This window comes from Labeo rohita, chromosome 18 (assembly GCF_022985175.1).
Source record: "Labeo rohita strain BAU-BD-2019 chromosome 18, IGBB_LRoh.1.0, whole genome shotgun sequence".
NCBI lineage: Eukaryota > Metazoa > Chordata > Actinopteri > Cypriniformes > Cyprinidae > Labeo > Labeo rohita.
The window spans coordinates 5,946,916-5,964,760 of NC_066886.1; the positions used below are offsets into that span (position 1 = coordinate 5,946,916).

The 17,845-nt window shown below is 35.5% G+C and overlaps 1 protein-coding gene across 1 annotated transcript in view; it reads left to right on the top strand.

Annotated features, from left to right (window-relative positions):
* Positions 1–4,110: 4,110 nt before the first annotated feature.
* sema3d (sema domain, immunoglobulin domain (Ig), short basic domain, secreted, (semaphorin) 3D) overlaps positions 4,111–17,845 on the top strand; it is a 46,517-nt gene continuing 32,782 nt past the window's right edge. The window contains exons 1-2 of the mRNA XM_051135652.1: positions 4,111–4,375; positions 16,581–16,783. Of these exons, the coding sequence (XP_050991609.1) occupies positions 16,612–16,783 (172 nt within the window). The 5' untranslated portion in view covers positions 4,111–4,375; positions 16,581–16,611. The remainder of the gene's footprint in view (positions 4,376–16,580; positions 16,784–17,845) is intronic.

Sequence of the window (17,845 nt, forward strand, 5' to 3'; positions counted from 1 at the left end):
AGATACCACAGTCTGCAGTTACATTTTAGAGATTTCAATTATCTGTGCTATGCTGTTCTTTTACCGCTTTGCCTAATTTGTATTTGTTTTTATTTCTCTGATAGAATTTTGGAAGAGCATCTCAGATGAGCTGGATAATGCAAAGAAGTATAACTGAGAACCCCGGTAAGCCTCCTGAGCTATGAAAACACAACACTTGTCTAAATTTAAACTAAAATTAGATTGAAAATGAAAAATATTAATCACTAAAATGACACTGCCCCCTTAAGTTCTAAGTTTGTTAGTGTAGCACTCACACATTCGCAATGCATTGGCCACACATTTGCATCTGGGATTGGTCATGTGCATGAAGTATGTTTCTGGCCTAACTCACACACACACACACCCAGATATACCCAGACAACACACAAAACTTCTTTCCAGGGGAATATTCCACTTCTTACGTGTTTGGCAGCGTTGTGGGACTGCAAGTCACTTTTCTCAACAACACCCAGTTGTTTTTACATAGACTGTCCTGCGTTTTATCCAAAGCACATCCCAAAAAAGGTCAGTGAGCATTCAGCACTGCCCTTGGTTTTTAGGAGTTTTCAGATTAATCACAATATTTCAGTTGCTTACAGTATATTTTGCCAAATAACACAACTGCATGTTACAATCCCCAACAAGCAGGCTTTATGACTTGATTAATATACTCAGAAGTGCAGCTGAGTTTAGATTCACGTTCTGAAGCTCTTTGAGTGCGGTATGTCATGATGAATTCACGGGGAGGGGAATGTATAGCAGAGCGGAGCTCAGTTTCAACCTCATGTATGTAATGCTACTCCAAATGTGGAAGTGAAAAATCACATCAATTGAAGGATGTCATTTCTCAGTGCTCTCCCTCTCCTACTCTAGCAGTCTTGCTGGCCAAAGGCTCATACAAAGGCTGAATTGTACACTGCATTTTGTACAGTAACAGGCTTCTGAATTTATTGTATATGTCAGCATTCATAAAGAAGTATGTAAGTCACTGCACAAATGAATGACATTAACTGTTATTAATGACGTTTGGAGCCAGAGAGAAATGACTCATATTTGAGACCACAACCAAGCCTTGAATATACAGCACAACTGAGACTACTTTTTCGGTGGCACTAGATACAGAATGATTTCCCCATTCATTTTCTAAATCGGTAAAGAGTAAAATATGGTTAAGCTTATCCACCTTATTTTTCCCGTAAGAACGGTTGCGGCCATTTGTAAATTTTATGGGTCTGGCTACTGGTCTCATCCGCGTCCAGCTATTTTTAGCTGTACATAACAGCTAGTTTTGCTGCTTGATAATGCAAAATGTCATTTCCCATAGCGGCTAATGAACCAGAAGTCTCACCCATAAGCTTCCGCCTATTGAAGAATAAGGTGGATAGAGAAATAATGAGAAGAACAACAACATGTAGTAAACAGTAAAACTGTTTGCACTTCAAACCAGTGTGTTCACAATTAAGATAATACATTAAAATAATATTGTAAGACACACCAATTTGCAATATCAAGCAATTTGCAATATCAAGTAGCAAAATTAGCTGTTTTGTACTTGACGCCAATGACATCGGAAGCCAGACCCATACAATTTACAAATGGCCATGCCCACGCTTAAGGGAAAAATAAGGACTGCATCTGAAACTGGAAAATGCTGCTTTTAGAGGACTCATTTCAAGGTAGGAAGACATCAAGGCAACTTCGAATCCAATGTTAGCTTCACTTCCTGCCTCTTGAGATACCTTCATCTGGTGAATTTTTGAAGGCAGCATTGATGTATCCTTTGCCAGAGATTTTCTTACTCTTGGGAGATGAGAGGGTCTGTATTACTTACTATTGGTGAAAGCGTAACAGTCAGCTTGAATCACGTGCCTTGATAACCAATCACATTACAGCCTTGACGTCACTAAATTTCAGTTCAGAGTTGTGTGACACTCAATTGCCATTTACGGACACCATAGGAATAAATGGGAAGTGCTGTACGCTGAATCCCACCTGTCACAAAAAGTGACTTCTAAAAAGTGATAGCTTTAGTCATTAAGATTTGTTTTCTCAAAGTTGCAGGCTTTGCCTTCGCTGCCTTTGATATCCCACAATCCTGTGCGTTTTATTTCAATGATGGCTGAGCAAAAAAAATAAAGTGTCTGAAATTTACGTATGTGTAGATGTATGTTTCTGACCAACTTTTTGCACTTTTGATGTTATTTCTAGCAAGAACTCAGTATTATAGTTATTAAATATTCACTTAGTTATCACCAAAGCTCATTCTATTTTGTTGTAGATCATTAAACTGTTATGCTGCCTCATAAGCCTGTCTAAAATGAGTTTTGTGAAGTGCCTTCATGTGCAAACACTGCCTGCAAAGTCATTAATGGATAAGGCAGTGAGGCAACAAGTCAGCTGCCTATGTTTTCGGATGCAGCCATGGTGGAAGGCGGCTAATGAAGTCTCACCCATAGCCTCAGCTTTGAAGAATAAGTCAATAAAGATTGTTAATAAATCATACTATGTACAGAGAAGCAGATATGAGCCATAATACAAATTTAATTATCCGTTTACGAAAGTAAACCATGGTTTTATTATAGTAAAAGTGTAGTAACCATGTTTTTTTTATTGATTACAATTTGTAAAACCACAGTTTTACTACAAATACCATGGTTAAACTATGGTTAGAATACCAAAACCATGGTTAATTTGTAGTAACCATGGTTTTTTGGTTTTATTTGTAGTAAAACCATGGTTCATTTAAAGGGGTCACCAGATGCCCATTTTCCACAAGTTGATATGATTCTTTGTGGTCTTAGGTTAAAAATTCTCAATGGTAGTGTAAAACAACACCCTTTTTACCTTGCCAAAATCAGCTCTGCAAAAATCATCCCATTCTGGTCAAGGCTGCTTTAAATGCAAATGAGCTCTGCTCGCCCTACCCCTCTCTTCTCTCTGTGGAGTGACGAGCATGTTTACTTTAGCCACGTTTAGTCGCTAAACTTGCTAACTAGCACATTATTAGGAAAGGCGAACGCAAGGATTCTTAAAAAAACCCTTATACTCAGTGTTGCTGTAAGTGAAGCTGGATCACAAATGATTTGCGCAGACATAGACGGATTTATGTAGATCGGGAGGTGCATTCCCTTCACAAACAAACGTAATCTACTGCATCTTCAGCAGCTCAGATGTCGGTAGTAAATGACGACCACTGCGTTCATTATTGCATCCAGCAACACAACACCTCAATCGCTCAATACTTGTCTAGCTCACATCCCTGCTCCGGGATCAAAACATAGAGGTTAGACTGTTACAACTGATCTGAGGTAAGACGCTCATGTCAATCAACTATCATCGGAGCGGCCTCTGTCGGTGTGACGCCACAACGACAGGCATCTGAGAATGGCTCGATTTGAAAAAGGGAATATTATTTTTACAGATTAATTAAAAACCACTGCATTGATTTTTATCATTATAGGGTAGATTTGTACATACACTGCCAACACACATTAATGTTCAAACAACATGTAAAAGTGAACTTAGCATCTGATGATCCCTTTAAAGCGTTATCCTTATAACGGTTTTCTATGCTTAAGGTGGCTTAATGCATTAAAACAGTGTTTCTAAAAGACCAAACTTAAGTTTGTCTGAACATAGTATGATTTATTAATATTATATAAAGTTTGGCTTTTGTGTCATGTGCATCCACCTATTTTTAGCTGTATAAAACAGCTGGTTTTGCTGCTTGGCATTGCAGACTGGTGTGTCTTACCATATTATTTTCATGTATTATCTAAAATATGAACACACTGGTGTGTAGTGCAAACAGTTTTACCTTTTACTCCAGTTATTCTTTGCTATTTCCCTACAGCGGCTAATGAACCGAAAGTCTCGCTCATTTACAGAAAACGGCTTACTTCCGCGTTGAAAAGTAAGGTTAGGATTAGGATAGTTTCTAGCTTCCAAAATAAAATCGATTAAAGTTCTCACCACAAATGACAGTATCTCCAACCCACGGAAAAAGCGTGACTATGTTGAACCGTGCGCCGCTCTCTCGCGCTTCCCGCCCTCCCCTCCCAGCACGCGGCGCTAATTGGCGCTCTCAGCTCGAGCCAGCAGCCACGAGCCCCACAGACGCGGATGCCTCAGCCAAATTCACAGAGCCCAGTCACATAGAGAGAACAGTTCATTAGTCTTTTTATTTGTTTTCGTTTTATGTGTCCCCCCTCATTAAGTTGAAGAGAGCTTAGTTTGGGAACAGCGGACACGTCCTTTAGACATTTCAAGCATGACTTTGGATAATAACGGATCTTGAAGTGTCAAACTGCGCCTCAGACTTCCAGAAAATAACGACAGACACCAGCTCTCACAGGTACGCGCTTATTATTAATATTTCAGTATTTTATAGCATTTCATCGGTCGATATTGAGAAAAAAAGTTCATTAAAACGTCATCTTCAGCAGTTTAAACTTATTTCCATGAAGTTTCACAGAGGATAAATGACAGTTTGTGTCTTTTATGACGGACTATAGTCAAAAGTAATTATGTTATGTTACATATTATATAAGATTATGTATATTTTTAATCACATTTATAATAAAGATAGCCTACACCAGACTTCAGCGTGTAAAATTAATTGCTGCTCTCATGAGGGTAAATATTTGCAGTGATGGTGTTTGAAGCTGTTAATCAAGCATGGCTCTCCCTTTTTCTCTTCTCCAATCATGTTTAGGTGATAGGAAACATTTTTCATTTCAGAATATTTAAATCACAGCTGCGCTTTATTAAACATTACTGGCAGTGGCAAGTTAGTGTAAAGCCAATATTTGACTTTAACAAGTGCGTGAAGCTATTGTATAACAGCATCATTACAAAAGCACACATCCATTTACCAGCATGCATGCTTGCTATTGTATTTAATTTTTTATTTACATTGTTTTATGTACATATTCTATTATGAATGTGTTTATTTACGTATTTTAATTGGTAATTTAATTAATATATTAATACAATGCATATATTGCTTATTTATAATTATTAATTAAATAATTAATATATACTTATATAAATAAAATAATTACATATAGATACACGTTTTATTTACATTATAATTTTATTTATTATAAATATATTAATTTTATCTGTATATACAATAATACATATATTTAACTGAATTAGTTTTCACCATTAATTAAAGTGATATTATATATATATATATATATATATATATATATATACACACTACCGTTCAAAAGTTTGGGGTCAGTAAGACTTGTAATAGTCTTTAAAGAAGTCTCTTATGCTCATCAAGGCTGCATTTATTTGATTAAAAATATAGAAAAAAAACAGTAATATTGCAAAATGTTTTTACAATATAAAATAATGTTTTTTTTATTTTAACATACTTTAAAATAGAATTTATTCCTGTGATGAAAAGCTAAATTATAAATTGTAAATTATTTATTATTAACTTTTAATAAACTTTTAATTATTATCTTAATACATCCTTGGTGAATAAAAGTATTAATTTCTTAAAAAAAAAAAACAAAAAAAAAAACAATAAAAATGTACTGACCCCAAACTTTTGAACGGTAGTGTATATATATGTATATATATATATATATATATATATTTTTTTTTTTTTTTTTTTTTTTTTTTTTTTTTTTTTTGCCCTGCATACGGATGTAGTTTTCTAGGCCTGTGTGTCAGATGAATATTGGTGTATGGTTAAAGGTTATACAAATTATTTGAGAAGCAATTTGCTCTACTGTGGCCAGTTTTATTTAATAGGCAATTGGTTTTCTTCACAGCTGTGAATTGTGATTTGATTTGCCAATTCTAGTCTGTGGCAGGCAATATTAGAGAAATGGGACTTGTGATGGGCGTATGATGTAATTTGAAGTTTCAGAAAAGTGCATACTGCAGACTCCAGGACAGTACTGCACGACAGTCTATGTGGCACTACGTCACCAAAGTGTGGATTCGGAGGAGGACGGCGAAGGCTTAGGGTGTCATTTGGCTCAGTGGGTCATCAGTAGGTTTTGTTTACAATTTCTTCTAAGTTTTAAATGCATACATCTGCATCAACTTTAAAACGTGGATCAAAGCCATTAAACTCCCACTTTCATTTTGTGGGTGACTTTAAATTAAGGAAAAGATTAATAAGGTTATAAAAACAGATAAGCTTTATTTTCAAATGACTGGCCAGATTTGCTGGTGAGGAATGTGTAATGGGAGTAAAAGCGTGTCTGTGGTGTCTGTCAGGGGAATGAAAGATGGGGGATTCTCGGACTGCCTCTGGTCCTTCTCACACGTCTCCGCCAACAGCTGAGCTGGGATTGGCATTAATTCTTGACTCTGTGCTTCTTCAGAACAGCAAGAGGATGAAAGCAAGCCAGAACGTAGTAGTTGAGTGAATGAGAGGGGGTTCTTTCTCTTCCCAGTGGCGTTTACCCTGTGTTAACGTGCCGGATAATACCTCTCTGTGATGCACACAGACTTTATGGAAACTCTCCCTCACACACCCTGCGGTTTTATGGGGTGAGACCAAGAGAAAGTCTCAGTCATGAGCCACAGATGTCGTATACACGCTTTACAGACTATATGCGTGTGTGTTTCTTATTAAGCATTGATTAAAATAAATATTAGCAGTTCATTTATTTATATTGAAAGATATTTCAACTTTTTTTAAAAATGTGGTTAAACGTGAGCAGGGCTGTTTTTGTTTCATTTGCATGCACAGGCACACATGCCTGCGTTAAGTATAGTTGTACCTGTGTTCTCAATATAATGTTTTGCTTTGCTTAATTCACCAAGCTGGACCTCTGACATATTTTTGGAGAGGAAAACGTGATTCCAGAAAGGGTGGGGAGCTGGATTTCCTCTGCTGAAGAATCAAAGTAGGGCAGTAAGTGGCAGAGTGACGGATTCTAGCTGCTGCATGTGTGTGTCCGTGTCTAAGTGTGTTTACTGTACGTCCATGGAGCATAGTGCCACCTGGGTGTTAAAAGGCTCTAGCACAGAAGTGCGACTGATTTCTGAGACTTATGTCTCTCTCTCGTACATTTTCTCGCTGCCTGTCTCGCCTCACTGTCTCTCCTCACTACATCAGCGGTATATGAGCCAGTAAGACAAACTAACCTTGATTCTTTTAAAGCCCAGGTTTCTTGACTCATTTAGAAGGCAGAAGGCTGTGCCGAAAAGCCTTTTCATTTTTATAAAGAAAAAGCGGTGTTTGCTGTGCAAAAGCAGCCGTCAAAAGATGATTGCCAGGTGGTTGCTAGGGTGTGGTTGGCACATGTCATGTTACTTCAGTTTCTCATTGTTCCTCTTGAGTGTAAATCTCTTTTTATAATTGTCCACCATATGAAAATCATCTGATTGTTTAGAAAATGAATGGCACACCTCACGAATTGAGGTATAATTTAGTGAGCCATTTTAGTAGTGGCCAGTTACACAAAGCTCGTTGTAGAAACGTATAACTTGAAGCTTCAGAGTAAGTTTAGAGTTCACTTCATTTCTGAAGATGAAAAATATAATGAACTAGAACAAATATACAGAGCAGGAAAACATACACACTTCCATGAACTTTTAAAGCCATGTCCACATTAATTCGGATACAGCGTTTTCGTTTTGAAATGCTCTCCATCCACAGTTGCGTTTTCCAAAAGTCGTTTGCATTTTTCATCCACACTGAAACATTAGAAAACGTTAAATTTGCTTTACTGCGCATGTGTAAAACCTCATAAAACCTCACTGAGATAATACAGATGAAACTGACATATTTAGTTTTCATGCAATTCTTCTGGTAGGATCATTTTATTTATGGAAAATCTCATCATTCACTGACACGTCCAGGTCCCGCTCGCTCACCACTAAATGTTTGATCTAAAACCCAACTGGCTTCATGTTTTGCCGCTGGACAGCAATTGTGAGTAAATTTTCTGTCATCTTTGCAAGACTGTAATATAAAGAGATCAAAAGCCTCAATTTTCACAGTTCACACTACAACGCGAAACCAGCGAATTTAACCACTTTGGAGAGCATTTTAAAAAGCACAATGTTTTTTTTTTTAAAAACGCCATCTCAGTGTAGACGGTAGGCCAAAACGGAGAGAAAAAGATGCGGTTTCAAATGAAAATGTATGGACAAGGCCTAAGGCAGCAGCTGAAAGAATTTATTTAATTTATAAAGGCTTATAAAACTTAAAGAAATGAAATTTTAGCAGTTGTAAAAGTTTTATGTATTCTAAACCTTGTACTTATATGTATGTATTTATAATTTAAAATTAATTTAAAATTAATTTAAAAAATTTAAAAAAATATTTAATTTTCAAAATATAGGTACTTTTCTGTAATAATTATGGATAAATATTATATATAATTCATATAAAATATATAAAATAATTAGCAGCAATTTGGAGCAAGAGATACAGGATGAGCAACCTTATTGCATCAGATATATGTAGGGTCCTATGAAATCCATAAAAAAAATTTCGGTGTTTTTTTTTTTTTTTTTTTTTTTCAAAATTCAGTTTTTTTTCTGGATTCAGTGTTTTTCATTTTAATTTTTGTAGACTCTGTTTTTAGTTAAATTTTATTAATCAAAAAGAATGTCTAATTGATTGAAATCATGAAACTTTTAACAGTTTTTGAAACGATTACCAGCAATTTATTAGAAGTTTAATAAAAAATACATTTTGAAGTTTCTTTATACTCAAATTTAGTTTTATTTTTAACAAATTCTGTGTTTCCATTAATTTTCCGGATTCCACTTTAATGGTTTCGTCCAATTTTAATAATTAAAAGCATCTCTAAATAATTGATTTCATAAAAAACTGTTTTTGTTTTTTGTCAGAAACCCTGTGTTGTGTATTTACATTTTTTTTCTAGTAAATATTCCATAAAATTGTGTTTTAATAATGATTGTATTATTAGTAGAATTAGTAGAACTATTAGTAGAACTTTTATTACATTAATTAGATTACTTTAACTAACAGAACTTTTGTTTTGATGGATTGTTGTGAAGGCCTTTACGTTTCTCTGCTTATATGATATGACAATAGTTTTTTTTCTTAAGAGAAATGGTAAAATGCTCATGAAGTGACTCTCAGAGCAGTTCTAAAGACGATGTTTATGTGTTCACATACTCATTTTAGGCAGCAGACTGAAAACACGGCAAGCGTCACGCATGCTTCAGTACATGTGTAGTAAACAAAACTTTGATTTAAGTGTACTGACCTACACTGTAAAAATAAAAAACACAATTTGTTGAGTCAGCTTAAAATAATTTGTTACCCTGCTGCCTTAAAATTTTAAGTTCAGTCAACTAAAATAAGTTTATTCAACTTGAAATGTTAAGTTGTACTAAGTAACAACTTAGATATTTGTGTTTGCTAAACTTAACAGAGGGGTAAGTAACCCAGCTGCCTTAAAATCTGAAGTTGATTCAACTCAAATATCTAAGTTGTCACTTAGTATAATTTAACATTTCAAGTTGAATAAACTTTTTTTGAGTTGACTGAATTTAAAATTTTAAGGCAGCCAGGTTACAAATTATTTTAAGTTGACTCAACAAATTATTTTTTACAGTGTACTTCTGATTTATTCATCCAAAATTTCTGTGACATTCTGCATTATGCAGTAAATTCCATTTTATGACTGGATTCAGTGATTCCTTCCGTGTTTTCCGCATCATGGAAATCCTGGGACCCTATATATGTCACTTTGCTCAAAGGTGATCAGTCTAGTTTTGGTTTTTTCAATCTCTTACCCAGAATAAAACCTACTCTGGAGCAGGTTAGCCATGTAGTGCAAGTTACTTTGACGATGCACAACAATAAAAACCAATCCATCTTCTTGCACACAAACAAAAAAAACAAAGTTTCCTTGAACTAAATTCAAACCTACCTGGGTAGAGCCACTAAAAAAAAACATAGGTTTTGGAACAGATCTGTTATGTTTTTAGACACACCACTCCCCTAACTGTGTTTCCTGAGTTCCTGTTTTTCACTGGTACTGTTTTAGTGTGTGAATGTTTGTATGTTAACATGATTGACTGACATGTTCCGTTCAGCCTTGTCTCCCTCAAAGGGCTCCTATCAGCGGCCTTACACACCTGAACACTCTTGATAAAAACACCAAACCATGTCAAACACCTCGTCTTTATCCTTCCTTCACATGGCCTGAACTTTACACCATCCGCCCCCTTTTCACCTGTGTATGGGTAACAGTACATTTTTTAATCCGTTCACTCCAAACACAGCTAATCGACGGGAGACATTAGCCGAGCACTTTGTCTGCTCTCCATTACGGCTATAGAGGTTCCTCTCAGGATGTATTGAATTACCCATAATTCCCTAAACCTGTCACTCACAGACAGACAGACAGAGTGTCAGGTATTCCGGGAATATAATGAGGTTTGGGAATGTTGGCAGAGAGGAATTTCTTCACCGCTTTCTTTCTGCTCTCTGTCATTAGATATGCACCTGGCTCTCTCTGAGCTAAGTGCAGGTATGAAAGCTAAAACGTTTCCTCCTTTAAAGATGAGAAGGGGGATTAAAAACATATCATTAAACACGGACTTGGCTCAAACAAATAGGACTAATACAGAGTTTCACCCTGTTAAAAATTTGCAGAACACAATTGAAAGCTTTTTTTTTACTGTAATTTAACAATGTGGCCATACTTGATATCTTTTTCAGTTGCCTTTAACATAACGGACAAGAGTACAACAATCCATTGATGATGATGATAACTCTCATGAGCAGCTGTGGATATAAAAAAACTGCCTTAAGTCAAACTTAAAGACTGTAGGAAACAGTTGTTGAATATTAGAAATGAAATTTGAGACTGAATCGTTATGACATCGCCTGTGTGTCTGCTTTCGTGCTGTGTGATTGGGCGTTTAGCTTGAGGCCAAAGGACCGTCCAAACTGTCATATGAAAACTATTCAACAAGTTCAAGTAAAGGTCTGCTTTTCCTTTCGCTGCATATGTCAGTCATTCAGTAATGTCCTTAGGCAAATGTAATGTATTTACAACAAATAAGGGAAATAAGATTTTACAAATGTTTTCGTTATAGGTATTAAAATGGGTTGTATACACATTACCAGGTCACGGAATCACATATGCACAGGTTTTAGTAGAGTTATGACTGGAATAAATGGTGTTTTTTGTAAACGAACAACTTTTTATGTCAGCCTGAGCGAGTAAATGCATACAGTGGAAGTCACTGCGTTTATTTATTCACTGAAAATACTTAACATAGTTATACTTTAAACTGATTTTTTATTTCCCAAGCATTAATTTTTTTAGAAATTTTCAGCAGTTTTACGTTTACGTTACAGACCATGCAACTAAAATGCCATGTTGAGATCACATGATCACAGCTGTTACTACTAATACTTTCTGATAATAATAGAAATATGAATAGTAAGACATTTATTTTTACACTAGTATATGTCCATATGAAGTCCAAGACCATTGGGATGAATAAGCCCCAGCAAACACAAACAAAAGCATTTACATTTTGTTTGAGTAGCATCTGTCACTATTTTATGGAAGCCCGTTTCAGCCACTGAATAAAAAATAAAAAAGGCAACTGCGACTTTTTATTGCATAATTCTGCTATTTTTTCTCGCAAATTCCAAGTTCTTGGAATTCTGAATTTTTTTCTCAGAATTGCGAGTTTATGTCTTCCAATTCTGACTTTATAACTCGCAATTGCAAATTTATGTTACGCAATTGCAAGATTATATCATGGAATTCTGACTTGATTTCTGACTTTATAACTCACATTTTTTAATTTATATCTCACAATTCTAAGAGATAAAGTCAGAATTTCGAGTTATAAACTCACAATTCAGAATTTTTTCCCAATTCCCAATTCTGACTTTATAACATGCAATTGCGAGTTATTAAGTGTTTTTTTCCACTCAGAATTGGACTTTATAACTCACAGTTCTGACTAACTTTTTTTTCTCACAATTATAACTCAATTATACACAATTAACTCTTAATTATACATTATATATTATAACTCTATTTGTAACTCACAATTGATCGTTTATATCATGCAATTCTGACTTTATTTTTCGCAATTGTGTTTTTTAAAGTCAGAAGTGGGAAACAAAAAGTTGCAATAACCTTTTTTATTTTTTGTACAGTGGTAAAAACAGGCTTGCATACTATTTGCACTTATAAAAGTGTAAAGAAATGAAGATCCGCTTTTAACCATTTTCAAAAATCTTGTTTTATCATTGTGCATTCTAATTAATTTCAACTGCAGTTGGGTTATTTTAGTATAAAGTAAAAATAACAAAAAATACAGCTAACTAACACAATAAAAACATGATAACATAATAAAAAAACATGATTTTTGAAAATTGTAAAAAACAGAGTTATCGGTTTTTGCAAATAAACTCTTCAAAGGCTGTTTGTTGCTATTTGCACTTGGTGCAAACAGTATCTACAACTTACACTCAATGTAAACAGTCTTTGTCTTTTTTACACTTAGCATAAATAGCCTTTGCTTTATTTTGAATAATTCAGCTTCAGTCATTAGAGTACAATTAGAATCATTTGAAATAACAAATGAATGCTGCCAAACTAATTTAGCCTCATTTCAGTTCAATCAGACCCTTTTTTTTTTACTATTTCTGGCAGCAACAAAACCATATTTCTGCTTTTTATAACAATATTTTTTTAGCTTTCAAATTGTTCTGTTTTAATGAACAAAACAGTAGCACTACAGCTTGCAGCCATGGGAGCTAAAATCCAAGGGAGGTAAATGTAATATAATGTAACTGGGCTATATAAAATATTGAAGCCAGACAAATATGGTGTCAAATGATAGGATATTATTATCTTCCCTAAAAACCAATGTTGGGCTTACAGAGTCCAGCTGCCACCTTGAACATAATACGAGTTACTCGTAATGCAGCGAAGACAAATTTTCATTGCATGTTATGATTATGAAAACATAACATGGCCTTCGTGTCTGCGTGTGGTTATGTTGATATGAACATTATTTACACAGAGCAAGGGGTAACCCTTGCACACGACTACGACCACAGCGAAAAGATTGACCCCTGCCAAGAATAACACAAATACGTAACCTGAGCTCATAATAATGAACTTGGACTGACCTTTTGTAAAATAATGTAGTGGACTATGTCTGTGGTAGGTGTAGGAAGCCGTCCAGGAGATGTTTGCAAGAGACAATAGCTGTGATGACAAAGGAGAGGAAAAATGTGTCTTTGTGGAGGAGGATGAAAACATAAAAAAAACTTTGGAAAGAAGTTTTATTGTTTGATATATGAACTTATAAGTCTCAAGCATTACCCAAGAGCCCCCGTGCTGATATCCTCGTGACATTTGCTCTCTGAGATAGCTCCCTCAGCCCCTTTAAATCTGCTCTACATGTCACAAATGAAGTATGATCCATCATAATCAAAGCTATCTGTGATGCCGCCTTGTTCTTTAAATAAACAGACAAATCTGACTTATCTTTATTTTAGAGTTAGAGATATATTTGTCTGCTGCTGATAAATGTGCAGTATTAGAGGAACATTCCTTAGTGGCAATGTATGTCTTTATCAGATGTCTAAAACTATGTGCTTGGGTTGCAGTAGGTCATTGAAATATATAAATACTATTTGCGTTAATTCAATAAATTCAATAGGCTAACTGATGTTCAACAAATAAAATAGTCTGCACTAGAAATGACCCAGTTTGGGTCATTTTTGCTAAATAAAAAAGGGAATTACCTAGTGCTAGGTTGTTTTGACCCAGCTGGGTTGGGTTCAGTGTTTGACCCAACATGCTGGGTTGTTGTTTTAACTCAGCTAGCTATTGTTTTTAAGTGACTGTACTGCTGGGTTAAAATTGACCCAAAATGGATTAGAAATAAAAGTCATGTAACACATGCAGAATAATTACAGTAACAACACAGGAAACTGGACAAAAGTGCAAGCAATTGTAAAGACGATGTGTGAGTGAGGAAAAAGTGAAGAAATTAATGGCAAATCAACAGTTACGACTTGTTAATTGAAGTTGCTTTCTATACATTCAGTGAACAATGATGAATAAATATGGACTACCTTGGGTAGACTAAATGTAACCAGTTATTTGGCTCATTTTTTGCTTCTGCTAACCAAAATAGCACTTCTATGGCCAAAGCATTAAGCTTTAAAAACGCTACCTGATCTCATTACGAAAACTTACCTGTGGGAACTTTTTTGCAAAAGTCGCGAAATACATACCAATAAATACATATCACTGCAGTTTCCAGTTTCCGGATGTAAAAAGCTTGCTTGGTAGCTCAACTGGCACAGAGCTGGACTTAGGATGTGGAATTCTTTGGGGACGAATCCTGTGAAAAACATGACTCATGATGAAAGAGCTGAAAGATGAGATAGCGAAAAACAAGCTAAAACGCTTGCTTGCAATTGCTTTTTTACATCACATTTGCTTTTGTTTATACTGTCGGGTAAATGGACCTTTATCGCACCGGAATTGAACACCGGAAGCGCTTGTGGAAGCAGTGTATCTATTTTTCCGGTTATGTTAAAATGAGGATCTGCAGGTTGATTTCAAAATCCGGACATTTTCAGAGACAGGCGAAGAAATATTCTGATGATTACTGTGCACACAATTTTCCAAACGCAACGGAACTTGTAATTTTAATCCAACGTACTGATCTGAGAAACCCATGGCTCGTAAACATGCGTGATTTCACCACACTGGGTCAGTGCTGCAGTGTGTGTGAGACCTGATGAATAAGATCAGAATCAACATATTTATTAATTTGTATTAAATTTTAGTCTTTATTCTGTCATTTTTCATTCACAGTCATTTCACTGTATGCAATTCACGTTTATGCCAAAATTCTTAAATAATACTCAAATCACGCTGTGGAAGAGCGTTTGGAAAAGAAATATATTAATAGGAACATTTCAGCAGGTGATATGAGATGTAGGCCTAAACATCCTCAGTTTCAAAATGCATACCCCACGCGAACATGCTCCCGGATAATATTTTAGAAGGACCTTGATTCATCCCACGCATCTCATCCTTGTTGTGTCAGGAAATCGTGAAAACTGAGGCAGTGCGTCATTGTTTACAATAAAAGCAGCCAGGAACACTGCAGTAACACCGGCGAAAGAAAGGAAAGAGAGGATTCTCGCATTAGTTTTCATTGCGTTGTGATAGGACCGGAAGTGGGGATACACTGCTTCGCTTACCGGATATAGGAAGTGAGATAATGGTCCATTTTGGTGTAGTGCACATGGTACATTATTTTAAAACGTCATGGAGCATTAGAGTTATAGTGCCACTCAATGGACATTTCAAGTCAGAACTGCAGTGACGCATACAAAACCATCATCACATAAAACGTACCATATGTACGTTCATCTGTTCTGGAGAAAATAAACAATCTTTTAGTGCCACTCAGTGGACATTTCACATCAAATATGTCACGAAACATACATTTTCACGTTTTTGTCATGAAATCAGATTAAATACACACTGAAAACATTTTTCAACCCAACACCATTTGGTTACTGATTATAAATGATGATCAGCGCAAATTGGGTCTAATTAAATAACCCAGCACCAACCGTTTATTGCACAGAACTGTCATAGTCCTCACAATATAGAGATTTACTGCACAATAATGGCAACATTGCTCAGTAGGTGATTTGAAGTCTGACAGTAATTCTTTTGAAATTTATTGTCAACGATGGTTAATTTGTTCTAAGATTTGTTGCATTGGAAAAAGTGGTGCTTTAAAAGTTGAAATTAGAGAGGAAGCGTCTCGGGGAGGATTTTATTGTCAGCATGCCAAAGCACAGCACGCTGTCAGCACGCTCAAACCCTCGCTGAGAAGTCTCTTAATTCACTTCCTTTAAAGGAACACTGCTAATAATCTACGTAAACTCACTAGTTGCTTGTTGGACAACATAGTATAAGTCCCTCCATGCCCCCTTTTCACTCAAAATAATAGGATTGTTTTGAGAGCCCCTGGTCTGGAGTGTGTGATTCCTGGTTCTAAATGATTCCCTGCTGAAGGAAACCTCCTAATGAAGACAGACTACTACAGTTTTCTCACTCTCTCCCACAATTTCATGGCAGTCTGTTGACTAATGAAGCAGAGATTCAGACATGATCGTCACCCCAGCCGTTCAGCGCTTAGAACGCTGTTTGTTGAAGAAGTGAGAAGGCGAGACGAAGACAGAGCAGATGAAAGATGGTGTGAGAAAATAAAAGAAAGGCATTTGAAAGAAGGCTGAAAGTGGCTGCCCTCATCAAGCTGACCTTTTATTTAGAGACAAACAGATTTAGAAAGAGAGGGAGAAAGTATGTGTGTTGGTGGACAAAAGAAAAGACTTGAATAGAGCAGCAGCTGATGCGGAGCTGCTAAAATGCATAGACATGCCTGAAAGAGACCACAGTAAAGCAGCTGAACATTTGCTTGGGATTTAACAAGACCTCAAACACACACACACACACACACACCTCCCACAAAGATGCCCAGCCACTCCCTTAGATGACTAACTGTCCACTCCATCACAGGTCCGCAGTAGCAGAAGTCTCCTCTCCCATCATGAAAACTGCCGAGGATCCAGACAAACAGAGACAGAGGAGCAGACATCAGCGTCTCCAGATGGGGCGGCTCGTCAGTGTCTGGTGGTCTACATTGGTGATGCTCTTCTTCTCTCTGCCGGAGGTGGACTGTATGAAGGAGAGCGTGCCAAGAGTTAAACTTGGCTACAAAGGTAAAATTTGTCCTTGTGTGACTTTATTTAACAGTCTGTTTATTCCAGAAAGCTTTTACATTGCTGTATGCAGATGATTTCTTTCTAAAATTATCTATTAAATCTTTAGTGTTTTGCTGAATTTCCATGTATTTATTTTTAACATCTGCTGGAGCGTTTGTCATTTTTAAAGGATACACTGTGAAGTACATGTAGGAGTGTGATGAGAGGTTTACAACTCACTTGTATGAGGTCAATATTTAGACTAAGTATGTGACTGATTGGGTGTACATAAGGGAGTTGCTGCATATCGCAGTAGCAGTATGCACGTTTTGTATATTGTATTTACCAGGAGCACACCCGCACACATACATTTAGCTATCTAAATGATGATATATGCCATAGACATCTACTGTTTTTATATGAAGCTATATTTAATGGCTGTAAACCAAGTAATTCCTTTTTAGAAAAAATATTATCTTTGCTTTTTTTGTCTTTAATCTATAGACTTCTGTACATATATACACTACCAGTCGAAAGTTTTTGAACAGTAAGATTTTTAATATTTTTTTAAAGAAGTCTCTTCTGCTCATCAAGATCCAAAATACAGCAAAAGCAGTGATATTGTGAAATATTTTTAATATTTGAAATCAAAACATTTAAAAGAAATTATAGAAATTAATACTTTTATTTAGCAAGGATGCTATAAATTGATCAGAAGTGATGATAAAGACATTTATGATGTTACAAAAGATTTATATTTCAGATAAATACTGTTATTCTGAAATTCTGTTCATCAAAGAAACCTGAAGAAATTCTACTCAGCTGTTTTCAACATAATAATAATAATAATAATAATAATAAAAATGGTTTTTGAGCAGCAAATCAGAATATGAGAATAATTTCTGAAGGATCATGTGACTGGAGTAATGATGCTAAAAATTCAGCTTTGAAATCACAGGAATAAATTACATTTTAAAATATAGTCAAATAGAAAACAGTTATTTTAAATAGTAAAAATATTTCAAAATTTCTGGATAAATAACAGGTGAACAGAAGATATGTCTTTAAAAACATTAAAAA